The following is a 21,817-nucleotide window of genomic DNA, read 5'->3' as shown; positions in this document are numbered from 1 at the left end:
CGCTTTACGAGGATATCTCATATAGGCCTATTAGGTGTAAGAGAAGCGGTGAGTGTGAGGAAGGGTAGGGGAAAATGGGGGGGGCGGTAGATGATGTTACCAGGGGGACCTAATAATTCGTCCTAAATGAGATTTGAAAAAAATCATAAATGTAAGTAAATATCATAACTGCCTGCATGCTCTCGCTGATATCTTTTAACCCTAGGAGCGGAGTGTGTGAGGTGAAGAAGGGTAGGGCAGGATGGGAGGGATAAATGACGATGTAACCAGGGGGGCTGATAATTCGTTCAATAAGAGATTTGAAAATATATATATGTAAGTTAATATTATTAATGCCTGCTCTCACTGATTTCTTTCAACCCTAAGTTACGCATATCGGAAGACTAGGCCGATAATACAATGCTTTAACAAAGAGATGCTTCTAATTTATTACTTAAAACTGTGTAACTTTCACTAATCTATTTGGAAAAAAAAAATGCTTTTAAGTTGAGAGACTCAGTAAGGATCAATTAAGTAGAACAAAGATCGTTGCGTGCATGTGTAACGATGAAGTTTCCTACATTGGGATGGAAGGGTATCAGGGAGTGTAGGATTGAGTGGGAAGTTAAATGACGGTGTAACTAACAAATTAAAAAATAAAATCTTAGTGATAAAATCATTATTGCTTGCTCTTTGCTGATTTAACATTAGAATAAGCGTCTCTAATCATTAGATATTCCTTTAAAAAACGAGGTTCGGTTGGGGAGGGGGGGGGGGTACTAGACGGATTGGCGGGGAAGAATGATTGGGAGGCTTCAAAAGTCTATATTATCTTCTATCGGATCAGGGCGACGGATTTCGGGAAAACATGACGAAGAAAATAGTAGATATAGAACCCGTAAAATCTCATCAAGGCGATGATCCACCGGGTCTATCATGTTTCAGATAGTGTTTGACAGTGGAGGAATAGGGTATAGGGAAACATAGGCAGCGGATTTTGATACAAGCGGGCGTTTGGCGCCTCAGGCGAATACAATATACCTTTCGAGTCAAAGAGAAAACCAGGGCTTCGTGAGTGACATCTCATCCTAGCGGCGCTTCAAGCCCAACGGTGTACTGGTTCAGAGCCGGTTGGGCAATCGATAGTCACTACATACAATGGTGGAACTATAACACATAAGATACAGCAAACATTTTTATCACCTAAGATCGGCAAATCTTAGACCTATAATATACGCATATAGTAGAATAGTTTCTACTCTCCTCGAATAAACTAAAATATCATGTCTTCTCGGAAGTTCTTTATATCAACTTTCTTTTGTTCGGTACTTTTTATCTCCAAGAATATCGACATTTTATTCCTATATTTAGAAAATTTAACTCCAAATTGGGATGTTTTATCCAGAACTTTTGACATCATGTATCGAAATTTTGACGTTGCATTTCGACAAAGGAGTTTATTTCGAAAAGGTTGTACCGTATTTTATTTCGAAAGTTTGATTTTCAACCGACCTGTTTTAGCTTTATACAATTTATTTAAATATTTTGATATTTTATCGCAAAATGTTCACATATCGTGTTGCAATTTTGACATTAATTTCATATCGACACTTTGGCGCTTTATCTTCAAATTTCGAGTTTCATATCAACATTTTTTAATATCGATTTAAAAGTGTGAAACTTTTCATGGATTATGGGAGTCAGGGTTGTTTTTTTACATGTCTTGGAAACATGTGGTTTGATTGGATACATATATCTTGGCCAGCAGTGGACAAATACAGTGATTGTTTGTATGTGGTTTGGCAAGGAGGGGCAGCAGAATTTCGAATGTGACTTAGGCTTTGCTGTGGAACCAAAATAACAAGTTGGAAATCGATACCCCTGCCCCTCTACCTACGGTGTCTCTGATCCCTTCATTCCTGGAAAACTGAAGGAAAGAGAAAAATAGTCTACACATTGAAACGGGGTGACGGGAATTTCTATACATGTGTATATGATACTCCAATGCAGTGTGCACAACAGTCCCCCCCCCCCCCCCCCCGCCACCCTTTAGTATCATATATTTACACCGGTCCCACAGATTGACCTCTGACCTCCCCCCTCTCTTGTCAGACTTGCCCTCATACACATCTTCGTTTTGAACGATATATAACTATAGGCCCACAGACGAGGTATTAACACTTAACATATTCATCGGAACCTTAAATCCTTCCCAAATAAACATCAGTTGTTTATTAACAGATATATTCTTAACAGTGGCGAGTTTGTTTGGACAAAGAAAGTCTTCCTGGAAAAGACAAATGCATGATGAGACATGGCGACGATAATGTTGCTGGTGTTTGCGGAAGGGCGGTGTTTGGTGTATCACTTCTTTGTGGACAGTGTGGGCCGGATATTGGTCTGTTCACATAAACATAAACAACCTTGTTCATGAAGTAAATAACAAGTGTTCACAGAGAGCATCGACAAAGAGCTAAATCATTTCTGAACTACTTGAAAGTTATCGTAGGTTCGTTCTGGTTTTTATGAGCTACTGTGATAGCAATTAGGTACAAGTTAAATCTGCTTCTCTGCTAAGTTCTAGTTAGCGTACATATTTTTTAAGTAAGTTTAATAGCCGTGTATGTAGCGCTCGTGTAATTCTACAATAACTCTAAAATGGCTTATTGCTGTTCTACCGAGACATTGGAGCTTATGTACCACGAAAATGAGAAAAGAGACAATGCTATAACCAAGTTAGGTAAAGCAAACCTGTCTTCAAATCCCTGCGTGGCTTGCGACAAGGATGTTCGTCTTCATGGCCTTAACTCTTGGAAATTTATTTACACCGCCCAGGACTGCGGTGATAATTTGATGTGGCGGGTCGCTCGTTATACGGGAATGGAAACATCGCGGTTTGGAAATGACGCGGTAATTTGCCGGAGCTGTTATCGTGATATGGAACGAAGAGAAGCCAACGAATCCTTGAAAAGACGGTTACAAGCTAAATATAAATCAACTGCCGGTTTTATCCAGTGTCGGAAAGGAACTGCTCCAACAAACGTGCACTCAGAAAAACCAACCAATATCAAGGTTAATAGCAAGCAATCACCAAAGTCTTTTCCGACCATTGGTTCTAAAATCCCAAAGCGTGCGGAAAGTCAAAGCCCTATTTTGGAACCAGAGTCGCAAAAAGTAGAAGCGAAGTCTTTGACACCTTATGATCCAGTGACACCAAGCTCCTCTGAAAGCGATTCTGGGACTTCTATGAATCGGTATCGGAGACCGATACCGTCACCAAGAAAGTCCTTGAAGGAGGAGAGTTTGAGAGACCCTTGCAAGACAGAACTTGATTTGGTAAGTTCATACGTGAATTCCCTATATTCTGATATTAGACGTTCTTCTTACATCTTTCTTCAAAACCTTTATGCTCCTTTTCTTTTACTTGTTTTGTTAAGAAAGCACATTATATGGGATCATTTCCCTGAATCAGTTGAAGTAACAGCAAAAGCCGAGTCTTTAGGAACGTTCACCGGAGTGAACGCTTCCCCTGCTTCATCTCCCATGTATTTCTCTCCACTCCCCTCCTCCTTATCCAATTTTAGTTAAACAGCGCCACCTTTTTGGCTGTAATTATCAATATGATGTGAAAAAGGTGCAATCGAGCATTATGACGCGGACCGCAATTTACTACTTTACTAAACATGATTACGCGGGCCTCCTTTGCTTTTCTACGCCGATCGCCATCGCCTTTCACTTCTTTACGTAATCCCTAATTACACACACCCGTGCCTCCAGGCTCCAGTAAATTATAACCAGCTTAAGTTCCCTGACTTTCACTTAGTCTAAACATCCTTCTCGCCTTTTTTTTTTAATATCTTTCCCATCCCATTTATTTTCATCATCCTGGATTTGGTATCGTAAAATTAAAGAAATATACATAGTAAAAATGTAAATGAAACAAAATAAAACGGTTATTGTTAATGTCACCTATAACCAGCTACCCAACTTTACCACCCTTGATCCCAATACTTACTGGTCTTGTATGGTTTGGTTGCCCACATTTAAGTGAAAATTATTAAGTGGACTAATATAGTCCTCTATATAGCTGATATCTATCGTTGGTCGCTCTCATGACTATGCATGGCTGCAGCGACGGATCCACGCAGGTATTTTAAAAGGTGGGGCGTTGCCCCTGTGTTGTTGAAGCCGACTCCCCTGTAGGGGATGTGGACCCTCCCAATACAAAAAATAACAATAATAAAACGTGAAATGGTATATTCACTAAATTTGATTTGAACGCGAGTGGCTGAGAAAAGTATACTGCTTTTTGTTATATGTCGGTTTCAAATGAGAAGTCCTAGAGGCGATCTAGGGAACAACAACAACTTTTGACAATATCATGTAGCTGCCACCATGTGAGAAAACAAAATAACATTGCGTCATCAAAACCAACCCAAACTTTGATGCGTGAGAGATGCTGACCGTTTTAGCAGACAACTGGCTAACATGTTAACATACTATCATCAAAAAGAAACCATAAGTGCGCAAAAACTGGGGTTACATGACTTTTCTCTGAAGATGTGCGTCAAAATAAATATAGGGAAACAAAAAAGAACATATACGTACAGGTGATGGTAATTTGATGTTAGCAGATAATTTGTTTCTCTGGCAGTAAGCATATTAAGTATTGGTTACCGCTAACTGTGTATAACTGTTCTTTAATTTACAAGACAGAAATAAGATCTTTGGAGAGTTAAAATGTACCAGGCATAATTTACTTTTACAAACGAAAGAAACAACTGTTTATATCTGATACAAACTTTCTAGAATCTTCCTGGCAATATGACTGCCGTCGAGTTGAAGGAGCAGGGTAACAGGTTTTATGCAAGCAAGAAGTACGATGAAGCCATCTCTTGCTATACCAAGGCTATCGTAAGTACTTGGCCTATGTTATATCCTAACTAGTCAGTCTGCATACAGTACTAACTACTTCTATAGCTACTTATAGTAGTACTATCAGTAAAGCAGCAATCACACTCACAAGCGATCGCAACATAAGCTTAATACCTAGGCTATAAACCTTGATTAGTGGCTAGATATTGTGTAGCGCCAGAGTGCCGCCTATTGTAGCTGTAGTAGACTAGTAGCATTGAAGTCTAGTTAAAGAGGCCATGACACGAAAAATCCAACTCATCGAGAGTAACTTCCTCTGAATCTATGAGAAAATCTATGTTCAAAACTATCCTCAACACCTTGAAAACCTCAAGGACTAATTAGTAATTAACGTTTTAATATTCGCATCCGAAAATAGATATCTGAGAATGCGATTTCACAACAAGACAATGATGACGTCATGTTAGGAACACACGTGCAAAGCCCAGGCATGTATCGGATGCGCGACGATCATACCGTTCCATATACACGCACATTTACACTGAGAGAACAACCACTGTATTACGCTATATCGTTAGAAATTTCAAGTTTGTTTTACAACTGTTGTAAACTATCCGAGAGAAATGCCGGTCCGTTGTGTTGTTGGGGGCTGCATAAATATCATTACCCATGCAATTAGCCTTCATCCATGGCTGAAGGACGAAAAAAACACGGCGATTATGACCAAGTTAGTGCACAACACCAGCGCCGATTTCACTGGGCCTAGCCAGTATGCAGCTCCGAATGAAGCGAACACTTCACGGAAGCATACTACGATCCCTCCTTTTTGTTATGAAATAAAACAAATGGACTTTAACGGTTCGACATAAAAGAGTCATTCTTCTGTCAAGTAATCCACAAAAAACTACTCTGAAGACCAGATCGGGGAACAGGAAACCTCCAATGGGGCAAGTGGCGATCCTTAGGAGGTAGCGCGCCGAGCACTAGTAGTACTATAGTATTAGCGTTACTACACTGAAGTCGCAATAGACGAAGAGATTTTACTGTATCATCTAAATTAACACCCCCTTCATTGCTCTATTGTATACTAATAAGCTATGAGGTTAGCTTCAGAAGCGATGGGTTACATCTTCTTGTGAACAAATCTCAGTGCCCCAATTTATTTCTGGAATATGCTGGATCAGTTAGTTATAGCAATAATTTCTTATTCCTATTCCAGGAAAACCATTTTTTATGTTGTGGAGGGAGTGGGGGTAATGGGGATGGGTCAAAATAGGTAGGTAAAAAGATTTTATTCCAAAGGGTGTTTAATTAAATCTCAAAGCGATTTATTTTAAAGTCACAGAGCCAAAAATTCACACAACATAGTTCAAGTGTTAAATCATTGAACAAAATTTACTCAATATCAGTTCTAGACAGTCATTCTGGACAATCTGAACTAACATTAACAACAATCATTGTATTATATGACATAAAAGTAAAACTGTACTTTCCATAAACATTATCATTCTTAAATTACACTAATGTAATTTGTGACATCAAAGGAGGTTAAAAGAAAACAACTTACATGAATTTTTTTGCCTTAAGCCTACAAAGCAGTTGCATGTCCATCGCTATCAATCGTTGTTGTGACAAATTAATTAGAATAATCCAGAATCAAATACAATAAAGGGTTATTTAAACCAAGAAACACTGCACGAAGGAACTCACATGCAAAAATGTTACACAAGCACGACGACACGTACAACACTGATGGGCAATGTGAAACACAGCATCACACGCATTAAAGCAATCGAAGACCATTAACAGGGTGTACTGCTGAGTTTTTGAAGAAAGACTACAAAACAAACCAACTGCTGCTGAAGAAACAAAGTCTAAACATTCAAGAGTTCTGCTGCCTCCATTGGTCATTATTATGACTTTTCTGTCAAATATCATTGGTGATATGGATATTTTGGCTTCCAGATTAAAGGTACGAATCAAACGTCTGGGAGGTAAATGCCCCTAAAAAGGTCAATGCCTGTTCCCTTATGCACATATTATATGACATCACGGTCACGCCAACACTTGTGTCCAAATGCTTCAAAACATGCCTTTTCTTTCATTGTTGATGTTGGGTCTGGAAAATAACCTTTTCATCCTGAATTAAAAGTCTTGAATTTCAATATATCAACACTGAGGGAACCCTGACGGATTGATAATCCAACACAATTGTAGTTTAGAAAAGGTGTTCCTGGAGGAATTTCTCAACCAAGGCTTCCTATACAATGAGTTTTCTCCTGGCAACTTGAATCCAGTGTAATGACCATTGGCTGGAAAATCACTTCTGATCCTTTGGACTGCACATGATGGTAGCACAACCCTGACGTGTCTTGCTAGGAACCCCAAGTATCATTGAACCTGTTGACCGTAGGCTATGTATCTGTACTGCCTGGGAAAGAATTTATGAAAGTTCAAAATGTATTAATGTTGGCCATGATGTTCACAATAACAAGCAGGCATACAATGTACAGTTATGGTTACATTTGTTGTGATTTTACACCTTCCGTGTATCATGAAACATTCTTTTGTTTCAGAAAATTGATTTGCAAAACTCCAGGCCAAAGTACTAGCCAAGTAATAATGAGTATGAAATAACACATATGCCTACCTAGCGTGGCTGCATAATGCAACTTACATCCCCGAGCCAAACTTTCAGTATGCAACAACCCTACTAGTACTACACACTCTACATATGGGTTGTAAGTTACCGTAACACAACGCACAATACGGTTTAGGGTGTTCCGCGAATTCCAACAACACATGCACAAAATGGACTGGATTTTGTTTTTAAATGCTTCGTTAATAAATTCTTACCACGTTGTATGTTCCTTGCAATGGTTTCGAACGGATTTCTTCTTCGATATGTTGTGGAGCTTCAATTTCGGCTCGTTTAACAGGCTCGAACTGATACGGTTCTAACACCTCCGCTCCACCCTCAACGTTTCGTTCAATATTGGAATGATCATCGCCTTCACTCTCTGCTTCGAATATGAGAAAGGGCACTCTAATTATAGCCCAATTTCACTGCCTAGTGAAGAACCATTATCACTTTGAACTTCGGTTGCTGCAATTGGTTCTGGATCCGCCATTTCACAGGAAATTTTGATTTGATATCGCACTTGTGATCGATGTTTTGTTTAGTAACTACTAGTGGTATGTGTACTTGTCTACTGTGTACGTGAATGGTATATTCGGAGGATCGTAAATGTGTTCAAAACGTGACGTCACATGACGTCATGCGAATCGGAAAATTTTCGAGTAAACAAAGTTTCAAACGCCGAAAAGGGTAAATTCATTCTCAATTTTCGACTTGAAAAATCAAGTTTTAAACTGGCAGAATGGTTGATACATGTTCTAGAGAACATTCTTTGATGGATCCCAAAAATATAGGACTTTGAAATTTTCGTGTCATGGCCACTTTAAGTGTTGCGCTGATAATCGTTTGCGATATTGGTAACCAACCGATATTTGCAATATCGGTGGCCTATCGGTATTGGTCAAATTTAGACTCATTGCCAGTAACGGCAAACCAATATTGAACATTTTTTTCCACAACAATGCCATTTCTTGTTACTTATGATGATTTATGAATGTGTTCTAAAAAAAACATCTCTTTAGCCACAGTGTCGATTATGATTTCTATCCAGCACTTGGTCAATATGCCAATCAGCTGGTAAAGGAAACATGACGCAAGTTCTGAAAAATATTTTTTCATCAATAGTGATCGGTAAGCAGACCAGTCAGGCCACTTCACGTTATGTTCATGGCAGTCCCTGTCGCACGTTAAAGTAAATGTCACCAGTCTGGCCGCAATATTATACAATTGAACACAACATGATTAAACTTGAACATATCTGCTGACACCTGTTTTGCCCTTGCAAGTATTTCTCGGCGAGAATCCAAGAAAAAATTATCTAAGCATAGTAATTTTAAAAATAATCTTAAGGTTTTTGTCAGAAAATATTTTTGACAAGTAATTGGAATCTCATTGTATAAAAAAAATAACTGGGTCCAACCTTATCATTGTATTTTGGGGGAAGTCAGATCTTCAAGTCCAAATTATTGTTTTTTCATGAAATATTATTTTGTTGCAACTTGCAAGGTGTATAAGGTGTGACTTTTGATGTACGCTTAGAGGTAGGATAGCAAAGGCCTACAGTACCTAGTTCTCATTAATTTTTACCGACAGTATTCAATTTAATGCCTAAAGGGAGGGACTTGTGAAATAGTAATAGGCTGGGGCTCATTGTTGCTGTTTTCTTTGTTACTCTTAACAGCTTAAGTATATGCTTACTCTGCGGTTGAATATTTTGGAAAGGCTTGGGAGTCATTAATTGGGCTTGGTGGGATATTGAGTTTACCGACTCTTTTCTTCATCACAGTTTATTCTAACCTATAGAAGCTCAGCTATATAAAGCGGCTGAGAATACCCTACGATATGTGTATGTGTACGATAGGTGTACGCGAGTTCTACGTGAGCGGTACTAGTAGCAAATATGGACAGGCGACTTTATTTTGAAACTAATAATATATGTTATAAAGTACAATTGAGTATATAAACATAGAGTTTACGTCTACACGAGTTATACGTGAGCAGTACTGTACATAGCCAAAATGTCAACTACATGTATTTCCTTTTGATCACATGCATGATTCAAAAACTTAAATTGTGAATTTACAAGAGTTAGTCTTGTTATCACTTCAAGGGATCATTTGACTCAAAACTACCATCACGATATAGAGAAAAAAGCAATCTCAGTGGGTACCTTGCACTGTAATATGTGAATCAGTAATATTCAATGACCAGTTGAACTCAGTTAAAGCATTAGACTATATTTGACATGATTATCTGGCCAAATTGAATGTACACTGAGATTACAATTGATGTTTTCAGGGAATAATTTAGTAATTTAGTTTTCAGATTCAGGGTTACAGTTTTGAAGGCTCTGGAGTTTGTCTCTTATAAAAATACTATGTGTTCCTGTGTAAACAACTTCTACACATCTTTGCCCTTGTAGCAGTTTGATCACTTTGCATAGCATTTGGCAATACAATACCGGGATATATTATTCCCTGTGTTCCTAGTCTCACTCTTTATACAGTAAACCATGGACAATGCTCAGTGACTTTGTCCACCAGTTCATTGACTGCCAAAGCTGGCTAATTTATTGATGTCATTTATATTGATGATAAGAATGACATCATTGACTCATATAATTTCACTGGTTTTAGTAAAAGGTAATTTACATTCATTTGTTGTTACATGACATCTGTGAACATTGGTGTCTCATTTACCTTGCATGCTAACTGAATGGATTATTACCCCGGTTTTCTTCTGTTACAGATGAAAAATCCACAAGATGCCAGATTCTTCACCAACCGGGCCCTCTGCAACATGAAACTTAAAAGGTGGTCGGATGTATTAGATGACTGCCGCCTGGCTATGGAGATTGATAGGTCGAGTGTCAAAAGTTATTTCTTCCTCGGTATAGCCCAACTGGAACAAGAACTGTACGATGAAGCTATCATAAACTTAAAGAAAGGTAAATTGAAGGACAGATTGGATTGAAAGGCAAATTCACAGAGAGAAACATACCTATTTTTTCTATTTATTTAACGGTACAAACATTGACTTATTTGTGAACTCCAGCAAACTCTACGATGTTGAAACAAGATTTTTGCTGGAGGAAGGACAAGGTTAGGAGAATGCTTCTATCATCTCCTGTTGGTCACACCCCCAACATTATGGTAGGGGGAAAATTCTGCAAATAAGTCTGTTCATAAGAGAACCTAACTAGCTTTACACCTGGAGTATATTATAAAAATGGGGCCAATAAATGGATGATTATCAGAACATTTCACTGCCATTTCTCCCTGTCTGGTATAACATGATGTCTGTATCATATGGAGCTGTAATTAACATTGATAGGACCCAAACAGCATGGCTGTAAACAATATGGAATACTAATGACATGGTGGTTATTGGTATGGAATACTAATGACATGATTGTTATTGGTATAGAATACTAACAACATGGTTGTTATTGGTATGGAATACTTACAACATGGTTGTTATTGATATGAAATTCTTAGGACATGATGGTCATTGGTATGGAATACTTACAACATGGTTGTTATTGGTTGGTATGGAAAAATGACAATACTAATGACATGGTTGTTATCCGTATGGAATACTTAGGACATGGTGGTTATTGGTATGGAATACTTATGACTGGGTTGATATTGGTATTTAATACTTATGACATGGTCTCAACTTACTGTACATGGCAGAGCAAAACTATTACTAGTGTATTTGATCATTTGTTTCAACATTCTTGTCACTGATAGGTAGGAGTCATAAATTCAGTAAATGGGGAAGAATGCGGTATCAAATTCTCATATTTTATGCTGCAATTAGATTCAAACATGTCAGCACATTGACATATACTGTACGTAAGTTTTCAAGTCAATAGTATTGTGTACACAGTACACACACTTTGACTTCACATACCTTTATATCCATTAATATTTGTTCAGCTCATGACCTGGCCAGAGAACAGAAGAAAAACTTTGGTGATGATATTGCTTGTCAACTGAGATTAGCGAGGAAGAAGAGATGGAATGTGATGGAGGAGAGGAGAATCAGTAAAGAGATTGCTCTTGAGGAGTACCTGAGTAAACTCATGTCTGAAGATCATGACAGGTTTGTTCATTGATTGGTTTAGCTTTGAGAATTGATCCCATTAGTTATTAAGTACTTTATGTCTGGGATCTCAGAAGATATGATAAATCTGTGAGGATGATTTGAATCCAATCGAAGAGAAGGAAGAAAGATTCTAATAGTATCTTTATTTCATCTGTATGAAATGTCAGTTAATTGCATTAAGAACTCATAGAGTGAAGTTTACGGAAAATAGAAACATAACATTGTGATGCCAAGTATGTTACTAGAGAAAAAAAGATTGCACCCCAGGGACGCAAGTTCCCCAAAAAGTTTGCGTCCCGTAAAAAAAACCTTGCGATCCGAGCAAACACCATTTGCATATATTGTATCATGACCTACAGTACTTTTACTAGTGGAGTTGTTAAGATGTGATTGTATCATTGCCTTTACTGTGAGAATGTTCTACACAATATATATGGGGCAGATGGCCCAGTGCCCTCTGCTTTGCTGTTTAACAGGGGTGGCCCACCCCGCCCTTCTTTTTTGCCCGCCCTGCCCTTTCAACCAATTTTCACTGCCCAACCCCTCTTTCATCCACCCTTGTATTTCCCTTCTTGCCAACTCCATAGTCACTCCATGCTTTGACCTTGCAGCGATTCCAACAACCAACTCTTCAAAAATCCCTGTACCTACAGTGCGCGTATCTCTTGCTAAATTCCACACAGTACACTACTGCATGTTCAAACTTACAGTAGGAGTTTCAACTACAGTACACATGCACAAATCATCAAAACCTGGGCACTTTGCTGTGTTTGCAAAGAACCAGCTCCATGAAAATGGCTATATTTTATATTTGCCTATGTACATAATATTTTACGAATATCAATTAAAAACAATCAAACTTTAATGGCTACTTTTAACGATGCATGAAGTATGTATGTATGTATGTATTTTAGATCCTCCTGCAAGCAGGAACTCGCGAAGAAGCCATCATTGGCATATCAAAGCCGCAAGCTGACCAAAGTCAGTCTCTTACATTCATATTTAACGTCCATGATTATGGATTGTCAATTGTCAACAACTCTGTAACTGGACGACATACATTACTCTGGGAGTGACTCAAACCGGGGACCTTATGATTGAAAGGCACCAGCTTTAACTACTGAGCTAACACTCCACACTCCAAAGTACAGTAGTTTACACACGAAGTTGCACCAAAAAATTAACTGAAGCACGTGGTCAAAGGGACTATGAAATAGTTTGCAACAGAGAATCTGCTGGTATGGTATTCATGTGCATTTTACATTAGCAACTTTCAATGTGGGGAGAGCAAACAAACTGTGAGATGAAAAATTCAGTATTAGAGATGTTACCTTCCCACATAATTCATAGATTGTCTCAACTCATAATCATAGCATTTTGTGATCAAAACAATGTCTCAAATATTACGTGATCGTCTCATGAACAATTCAACTACGTCCTCATACCATGGGGGCTTGTTATGTACTGTATGCGACAGCAAGGTCTAACATTAGGATAATTGAGTGCACACATATGATAGCCTATGCTGTACCTCAAACTCTCTACACAGGGAAAGTAACATAGTTGCATACATTGTGTTCATTGAGCACTACGGATGTAAGAATATCGATGTAAGAATAATGGGTAAGGGACTATCGGCCAATCAAATTACTGGAAATTTGGGAACAAATCATTGACTATTTTAAGCAATTAGCATGAAAATCTCTGTACTGGAAATGTGTTGTTAACCCTGTACCTTGCTGGTTGATTGTTATGATAAATTTGTTTTCAAACAAATTCAACGATTTTGTAGGATTGGAAATTTTTTTAGTTCTTGTCAGAAGAAGTTGTGGTTTATTGAAAAGAAGAAAGAAAGATGTTCATGCAAAAATGTGTTTCATTATGTTTTCCATTGACCTAGTTGAGAGTGTGTGTACTTGTTTTGTGTTTCTCAAATAAAAAGTTTGTCGGACAGCGGATGCAAAGCAATTTGACGATTTTGCCTCCCTGGCTAAAACATTGTATCCCTGATGCAGAATCCTGCATTCGTAACAATGCAGGGTGCCTCAGTGCAAAAGGCAGGAACATTAAGGCATCCATTCAGTGGTTTTCGAAGGGGGGGAGGGGAAGTTGAGGGGGATGGTGCAATAAAGAGGGGGATGGGAGGGAGTAGAGCATGTCATTACATTTCATTGACTTTTAAAGGCAAAGCATGTATGTGTACAGTATATCAATTTGATGAGTTCAAGTGCAATACACTATAAACTATCATAGGTTTTCTGACCTACATTAACAATCATCTCCTATTATATGTTAGCAATGCAAATGTAACAACATTTGCAGCATATGATTTACGGACAGATTTCTTTGATTTTCATTTATTTTCATTTCACCCTTTAGACTTTCTTTCTTTAAGGATCAAGTAACTGGAGTTTGTAATGTCTAAATATATCAGTTCATGTATTTGTTGATTCAGCATTGCGATTTACAAAACATGACAAGCCACAAAGTCTGACAAAAATGATAGTATTGTCTTTCTGGTTTACTTGCCTTGCTCAGTTATCATGACTTTAAGATCTATTTGCCTTTCAACTTCCAGCTCCAAAGACAGAAACCAATGTGTCTTTAACTTAAATCTTTCAGCCAACATCTCTCACCTTCATTCGTTTTCAGGAGGATAAAAGAGGTAGACAGGACGTCGGCTGAACTTGGTGAGGAAGAATCCAACAGAAAGAAAGCAGAAATTGAAACTTCAATAGTGAGTAATTTTGTATATTAAATGTATTAAATGGAGACACAAGCCTAGGTATGCCTTTCAGCCAGCAAACCATTCAGCTATCTGTTTGATCATAATAATCACAATAATTACAATAATCTCAATAATTGCAATATTCACCATAATTACAGTAGTCACCGTAACCACAATTATCAGCCTAATCACAAAAATCACAATAATCACCATAATCACCATACCACAATAATGACCATATCACCATAACAACAATAATCACCATAGTCATAATAATCACCATGATCAAAATAATCATCATAATCACAGTAATCGTCATAATCATCATAATCACCATATCACCATAGTCATAATAATCACCATACCACAATAATCAGCATATCACCATAGTCATAATAATCACAATAATCACAAAAATTTCTATGATCACAATAATCATGATGACAATAATCATCATAATCACCAGTATCATAATAATCACCATACCACCATAGTCATAAAAAAAAAAAAAAAAAAAAAAAAAATCAAAAAAAAAAAAAAAATCACCGTAATCACAATAATCATAATAATCATAATAATCACCGTAATCACAATCATGACCATAATAATCATAATCACAATAATCATGAGACCAAAGTAGAAGTAAAGAACAAAAGGAAAAGCTTTCCTGAACCTACAATGAGTCTCCACACACTTTGCGCCTACTTGTAAAATGATACAACAAAACCACAATTCTTCTATGTTAGTAAGTAAGCCATTGAGACTTCCCAAGATACAGATGGGGGATGAAGGTGGATAAATCTTATTGAATACTGAAGAAGACGCTACCATTTATATATATGCACTCGCAAAATATAGTTTGATATTTATCCTACCCCATAGATGCCTCCCACAGGGACCTTTCTGAAGCAAATCAATTTCACAGCAGGCCAAAAATGTGATCCTTTTCTTATAAAGTGACCTTTAACTCTTAATTCTGTTGAAAGAGTGATTTCTCCTTCCACTTTTTAGGCTTCTTAAATCGGTGGTTTCTTCAGAGAGCTATCAAACATGAATCTTCCTCAGCCTCTGTCGATGAACTGATGACTTCTCTCTGTTCTGTGCTTTACATTTGTTCATTATGAATGATGTCTCGCCAAGAATGGTTAACAAGTTAATGCCTAGCAAAAGAATTGTAACACTTCATTCATACTTCAAAAGCAAACTCACAAATGGAAGACCCTCGATATTCATTTTTACGTTCCCTTGTTGAAACATCGGGTTTAAACATCATCCATACTATCTTTTTCTTGACAGCAAACATTTAGGGACGACTTAGGAATTCTATTCTCTGCTGTAGATGAGAGACGAAAGGTGAGTCTGAGCAAAAAGAACCACTCTTTTACTATTTCCTTCTCTGCTACAAACCTACAACACCTTATCAGACAATCATTCTTGATGTATAAGGACAGTTGCTCTGAGGTATACAGTTGAAAATGAATGTCAACAACTTTGGTATGTGGCCTTAAAGTTCCAGTCTAGATGTTTGTTGAGCAAAATATGACATTATCTTCAACTTTACAACATTTTACACCAGTTATATTTATGACTATAAAGTAAAATTGAACAGAACTTGTTGGGATTTTACTTTTCTCATTGTACTGCTTAGAATACACCAGTATTGTGGTGATAGCAGTTAACACAAGTCTATGTTTTCACTGTGCGTGTTTGAAGCAGCCAAGCGTGTTATGCTTGAGAGGTTATTGTTGCTTTTGGTTATTCCTTTAAACCTTAGCTCCTGTTTGGACGTTAAAAGTAGGTTGTAGTTTGTTAATTAAGGTTCCTCTTTAGATGCAAAGGTAGTAACATACATGTTTGTAGCATGTTGTAAATGTGAAGATATTTCCTTTCAGTTGTTCCCTTGGTATTCTTGATGGAAGCCAATTGCCTGTAGGATAAATATCAAGGGGTGGTGGAAGAGGGGTGTTTGTAACCAGTTGTTACCATGAGCTTTTCCCATTCTTAATCACAAACAGGAGATGACACTGATTGCCTGTTTTCAATCTAGTTGGGGCGGGGGGAAGAGGGGGGGGCATTGTTGGGGGTAACAGTATGTAGCATGTATTTAGTATTATTTACAATCTCTTCTGAGTAATACTAGAATCAAGATGTTCCTGACCACCTTGCTGAGATATTCTAGGTGGGAGTGGGTACAGCGTGTTTCATATTTCATTTACAACCTTCTCTTCTAATCTATATTAGAAGCGAGATGTTCCTGACTACCTCTGCGGTAAAATAAGCTTTGAACTGATGAAAGAGCCGGTCATTACTCCTAGTGGCATTACCTACGACAGGAAAGATATTGAACAACACTTACAGGTAAGAAAAGATGATTTCAACAGTAGTAGAATACATAGCTTAGCGTGGTGTGTAGTCTTTTGTTTTGTTGCTATTTCAAGAGATTTTAAAACCCGAAGAACATTAATTACCTTGTAAAGCCTAAGCAATGTTCTTCTTTTGTAGTCTGCTTTGCTTTTTAAGTCCATTTTATGTCATCACAGTTGAAATATCATGTTACATTTGAGTGCAGTGACTGGCTAACTTAGTGAGGTAGGGGGTTAGGGTAAGGGCTAACTAATGTGCCCTCCACTGGTGGGTGGTGCAGACCAACAGCCATCAACACACCAGGCAGGATATGAAAACACAAGTCTCTTGTTAACTTTAGATTAATGAACAACTTCCATATACAGTGTAGAGTTTAAGCTCTCAGAATTGTGCATATTTCATCTTATAAGCTGAATGATCTTACTGTAAGCCATTCTTGACCATCCATCATGTTTCTTAACATTTTCTTTTCACAGAGAGTTGGTCATTTTGATCCAATCACTAGAGTGAAACTTACCCAAGAGCAACTGATTCCTAACCTGTCAATGAAGGAGATTATCAATCACTTTATATCTGATAATGAATGGGTAGAAGACTATTGAATCCATCCAGCTTGCCAGATTTGACCTCAGAGAGAAGAGGTCAATCCGAAAAACATTCATCCTGTGTGACGTTTAAAGACGCCATTTTTATCCGTACCGATGAAAGTAGCCGAGGAATTATGGATGGTTCCACTTGGAGTATTTGTTGGACACCTTGATGAACAGATCAACTGCCTGAGGATTTTGCAAGCAACTCTACCCAGTTTCTGTAGCTGGTCACTGATACTCCGGAGTTGTTGCTTGCAGATGAAAATCAAAAAAGTCTCGGAAGGGTTTGAGTCTATTTCTAAAGAGGACTGTGTCGCTAGTTATCTCAGGGTACTTCCTTATGTCATTGTTTTAAGACAGAGAGAGATATTTCAATCAGTAAGCTCTGGAGATAATTTTCATGGTGGAAAGTTGAAATAGGTCTCTTACTTTCAGTCAAAGCTAACATATTCTGATCAAGGGTTTGGGGTGCCGAAATATGATATTCATAATTTGACTGTAGATCTGTAGATTAATATCTATAGAGAAATTTCATCTCATTCCATTGTTATAGCTGATTTTATATTTACATTTTCAACATTTCCATCATGGCTGAACTGACAGGCAACAGAACACAGTTAGACAAAGAACCAGTCTGGATGTATATATATATACAGAGATCTAATGGCATTTTGCTCTGTTAAACTCGGAACATTTCTGATCAGCTCGACAATATTTCTATGTTTCTGTCATTCCATGTGTGGATAATACTTCTCTCATCATTTCATTTTCTTCTATTTCTGTTTACCGAACAATGCTCATTTTGTTTGATTAAAAGTTTCAAAAATTAATGTGCTCTTCTAAGATTCACTTTCAAGATTGTGTAACTACAATATGGAAAGTAAGTGGAAATATTTAAAAGAGAGTTTTTAAGTCGGGCTGGAAATATGACAAAGACAATAAGCTTAGACAAAAATGAATCTTTGTTGAATCTCTGGTTTTATTTTTTTGAATGTTAACATTGGGATTCAGCAGTCGTTTCTCTCTAACTGAATTTATGTTTGAAGAGTACAAAGGATATTTCAGGAAGGAAGGCCTTTGTTATGGATATTTCACAGTAGCTAGTTTTGTCCTGCAAGAGCCTATGGTGTGTCAGCTGTCTCTTTGTAAGGAGGCTGTTGTTTAATTCTTTGAGAGCTTCTACCTTAGTGCTATGTGATTACTTAGTTGAAATTGATTACTTGCTATGTGTTTTCTGCATTACTGTATGTGTGACTGTATCTGACAACAGCAGAGTCCAGAGTTAGGGATTTCATTATGGTAGTTGTGGTGAAAGTTGTCTTTTCCAATGCATCACTTAATTATTTTAGACAACCCTTGCAATTTGACTGATTTGTTTTTGTGTTTGACAGTGCAGACCATTGACAACCTATCAAACATTTCAATGTAATACATTACAGTGCAGACCATTGACAACCTATCAAACATTTCAATGTAATACATTACAGTGCAGACCATTGTCGACCTATCAAACATTTCAATGCAATACATTTCAAGTAGAAACATGAAGAATATCAAGGGTTAGCAAAACATTTGAAGAGCATGTAGTACAACAACAAGACAAACCACCCACTGCCATGGCTTGAGTAATGGAGGCTTCATTTGAGTCACTTACAAACCTCCATAACCAGAGATAGGAAGAAGCATTAGAGATAAATTTACAAGAAGGAGTTAACTTCCATCCAGATGTCATAAAATATGATCTCATATGCAGCATGAAAATGTAAAAAGTGGAAAGCTAAGTTTTTTGATCTGTTACATTCTGTGAGTGGTAATTGAGTCAGCATTTTCTCGGTCTGTATCCACTCAAGAGATTACTAAAAACATGACTAGTATTTGCCATATAGTTTTATGTCCATGAATTGCAACTACACTTATTTCAGCTATTATTATTATATAGTTATGCAACATTTATTTAATTTTGCCTGCAATTTATGTGACGGAAGAAATATTTTGGGTGTATTCATTAAAGCGGTCTTGCATTATCTTAATTTGTGCGGTGGTTTGGGGTTAGATCATTTTTCTTTTCTGTTCTCTCTGGAGTACATATTCTCTTGTTTCCAGTGCTTCATATTTGGAAGCATGCTGTGCCTTCAGTCCATGTTAACTTTGAAGCCTCATTATGTATTCAACCTTGACACTCTGAGCAATCTGTTTTACACTATTGTGTTATAAATAATCACAGTCATAACGATGTACATTTTTGCCAGAATTTTGACTCGTTCGCAGAATTCAAGAGAATGACATATTCAGATAATAACATTGCCTTTGTTTGTCCAAAACATTTATCAGATGCATGCGTGGGTAGGTGTATTGACCCTTCCATTCATTAATGTACGTTAGGCTATATGCTGAACTTTGTCAGTACTGTATCCGTAGCAACATTGCCATTGCTCTCTCCATCTCTAGGGCCCTCAAATAACATTTTCAAAGCAGAGTAAGTCGTTGGAAGGACACATGTACTTAACAAATATCCTAGATTCATTAGTTATTTGCTGGCACCCAGTGACCGCACTGAATCCAGCCATAAGTATTCCCTGAGTGGCCTAGATTGTATGTTGTTTTCTTCATTCTTTTAATGGTACTATTACCGCCAATGAATTTAGTCACGAATGCGCCCAATAATATTTCACACTTGATTGTAAATGGACAAACAATGGACACAGTGTTATTGTATGAATGTTAATATGCTAGTTCTCTGAGAATTGGCTGAAACTTTGGCAAGAGTGTCAATTATCCTGGATGTATGGTTATTACTCACACAATAGTACCAAGGAAGCATATGTGTCTGTGTTTATTATAGGATGTATAATGAGGCTTTCAATGGTTGCGCTGAAGACAATCTTACATTTCTTAGAAAACTGAAAATTATTTAATTTTAGCACCTTGGAATATTCCTAATTTTTGTAGTTCTTGTCTCTGATACAACTCAAAGGCTTGGAGCAATTTTTGCTGTAGGTCTTCCTATGTAAATAGAAAATTCAGCTTTGTTTTCTTAGCCTGAAATAAGCTGTTTATAATCTTCAACTCCATTGGGCTCTTCATCTCTCATATTCTTTCTTTCTTTCTTTCTGTCTGTCTATCTGTCTGTCTGTCTGTCTGTCTGTTGCTCCTGGCTTCTACAGATGGTCACTTCTTGGATACATGGTAATATCTGTGTAAGTTATTTACCATTGATGAAGTAAGTTGTGTGCACTGGTCATTGGCATCTGTCTGGTGCTGTATGTGTGTGTGTACCTACCCTCAAATCCTATATAATAATAATAATAATTATTATGATCATTATTGTTATGATTATCATTATTGGCATCTGTCTGGTGTCGTATGTGTGTTATCCTTACATACCTGCTCTCAAATCCTATATAAAAATAATAATAATCAATATTATTATTATGATTGGCATCTGTCTGGTGTGGTGTGTTATCCAAACATACCTACATTCATATCCTAAATAATAATAGTTATTATTATTGGCATCAGTCTGGGGACGTATGTGTGTTATCCTAGCACACCTACTCTTATATCCTATACCTCCTTTAGCAGTACTTTGCTATCTATAACTGGATACCCTTCAATACAACTAAGATGTTTTGTAATACCACCATTCAAATACTCATAATTTGTGAGTTATAAAGTGCTTAAATGCAGTGCAGAAAGTTTGTGTCCGACTAATTTGATGTTAAGTTTTATGTTTATTTCTAAACCTCTGCAGCTTTTAACCAGTTTCGGTGTGATCTTTGTGGACCTGACTTTAATACATAAGTTATTTCCAGGAACCTTCTCTTTTCTATGAGAGTTTGGTATGACACCATCAGATAATGTCAAAGTTCAATGATGCTAAACACAACATCAACTCTGGTTCGTAGGTTCACATTTATGTTTAAAAGAATTCTTAAGATTTAGTTTTATTCTTTATCCTTCATAAATTTAATTCTAATATCTTGTTCTTCTTTGTTGTTTTGTTATTATATTAAGAAACTTTCTCATATTTCTTTTGGACTGTGAAAAACAATATATTAAGAGAAAATGAATTTTCTACATCCTGTTATGTTTGCCTTTTAGAGTTTGATATTTATGTTTGATATCATTCCACTTCAAACATTGCTATATAATTTCTTTGCCATTATACAACACCATGTGTAATGTCTATCACAAATTAGGTTTTGGGCCTCATTTCAAATCTGTGTATGGGCCCTGGTCCAAGGTTTAAAAATCATTGTCCAACTTTAATCTACGTTTTGGGAAATTAATGGAGTGCTAGTAGCATAGATAATACTTTCTAGTGCACTATATCATGCATGAGGAATATTCAAAATGAATTTTCAAAGTCATGTGAATAGCTAATGGTAGCAACTAACAGTTAAGGCTGCTGCTACTGATAAAAGATTCACATTAACAAAGCACAAAAGCAGAAAATGGCTTTATAGCTTGAGAATCAGGAGAATCCAACTTCATTGTTTTTCCTTCTTATAACTTACATACCATGACTCAATC

General features: G+C 37.1%; 1 protein-coding gene across 1 annotated transcript; it reads left to right on the top strand.

Annotated features, from left to right (window-relative positions):
* Nucleotides 1-4,644: 4,644 nt before the first annotated feature.
* LOC139959873 (E3 ubiquitin-protein ligase CHIP-like) lies at nt 4,645-21,354 on the top strand. Its single transcript, XM_071957778.1, has 7 exons — nt 4,645-4,893; nt 10,241-10,439; nt 11,434-11,599; nt 14,255-14,339; nt 15,627-15,683; nt 16,572-16,688; nt 17,171-21,354. The coding sequence occupies exons 1-7, from the start codon at nt 4,804-4,806 to the stop codon at nt 17,294-17,296; spliced, it is 840 nt and encodes a 279-aa protein (XP_071813879.1). The 5' UTR covers nt 4,645-4,803; the 3' UTR covers nt 17,297-21,354.
* The last annotated feature ends 463 nt before the right edge of the window (nt 21,355-21,817 follow it).

Source organism: Apostichopus japonicus, chromosome 19, assembly GCF_037975245.1.
Source record: "Apostichopus japonicus isolate 1M-3 chromosome 19, ASM3797524v1, whole genome shotgun sequence".
NCBI lineage: Eukaryota > Metazoa > Echinodermata > Holothuroidea > Aspidochirotida > Stichopodidae > Apostichopus > Apostichopus japonicus.
Note: the sequence above shows the minus strand (reverse complement) of the source record. Positions and strands in the feature narration are given on the sequence as shown.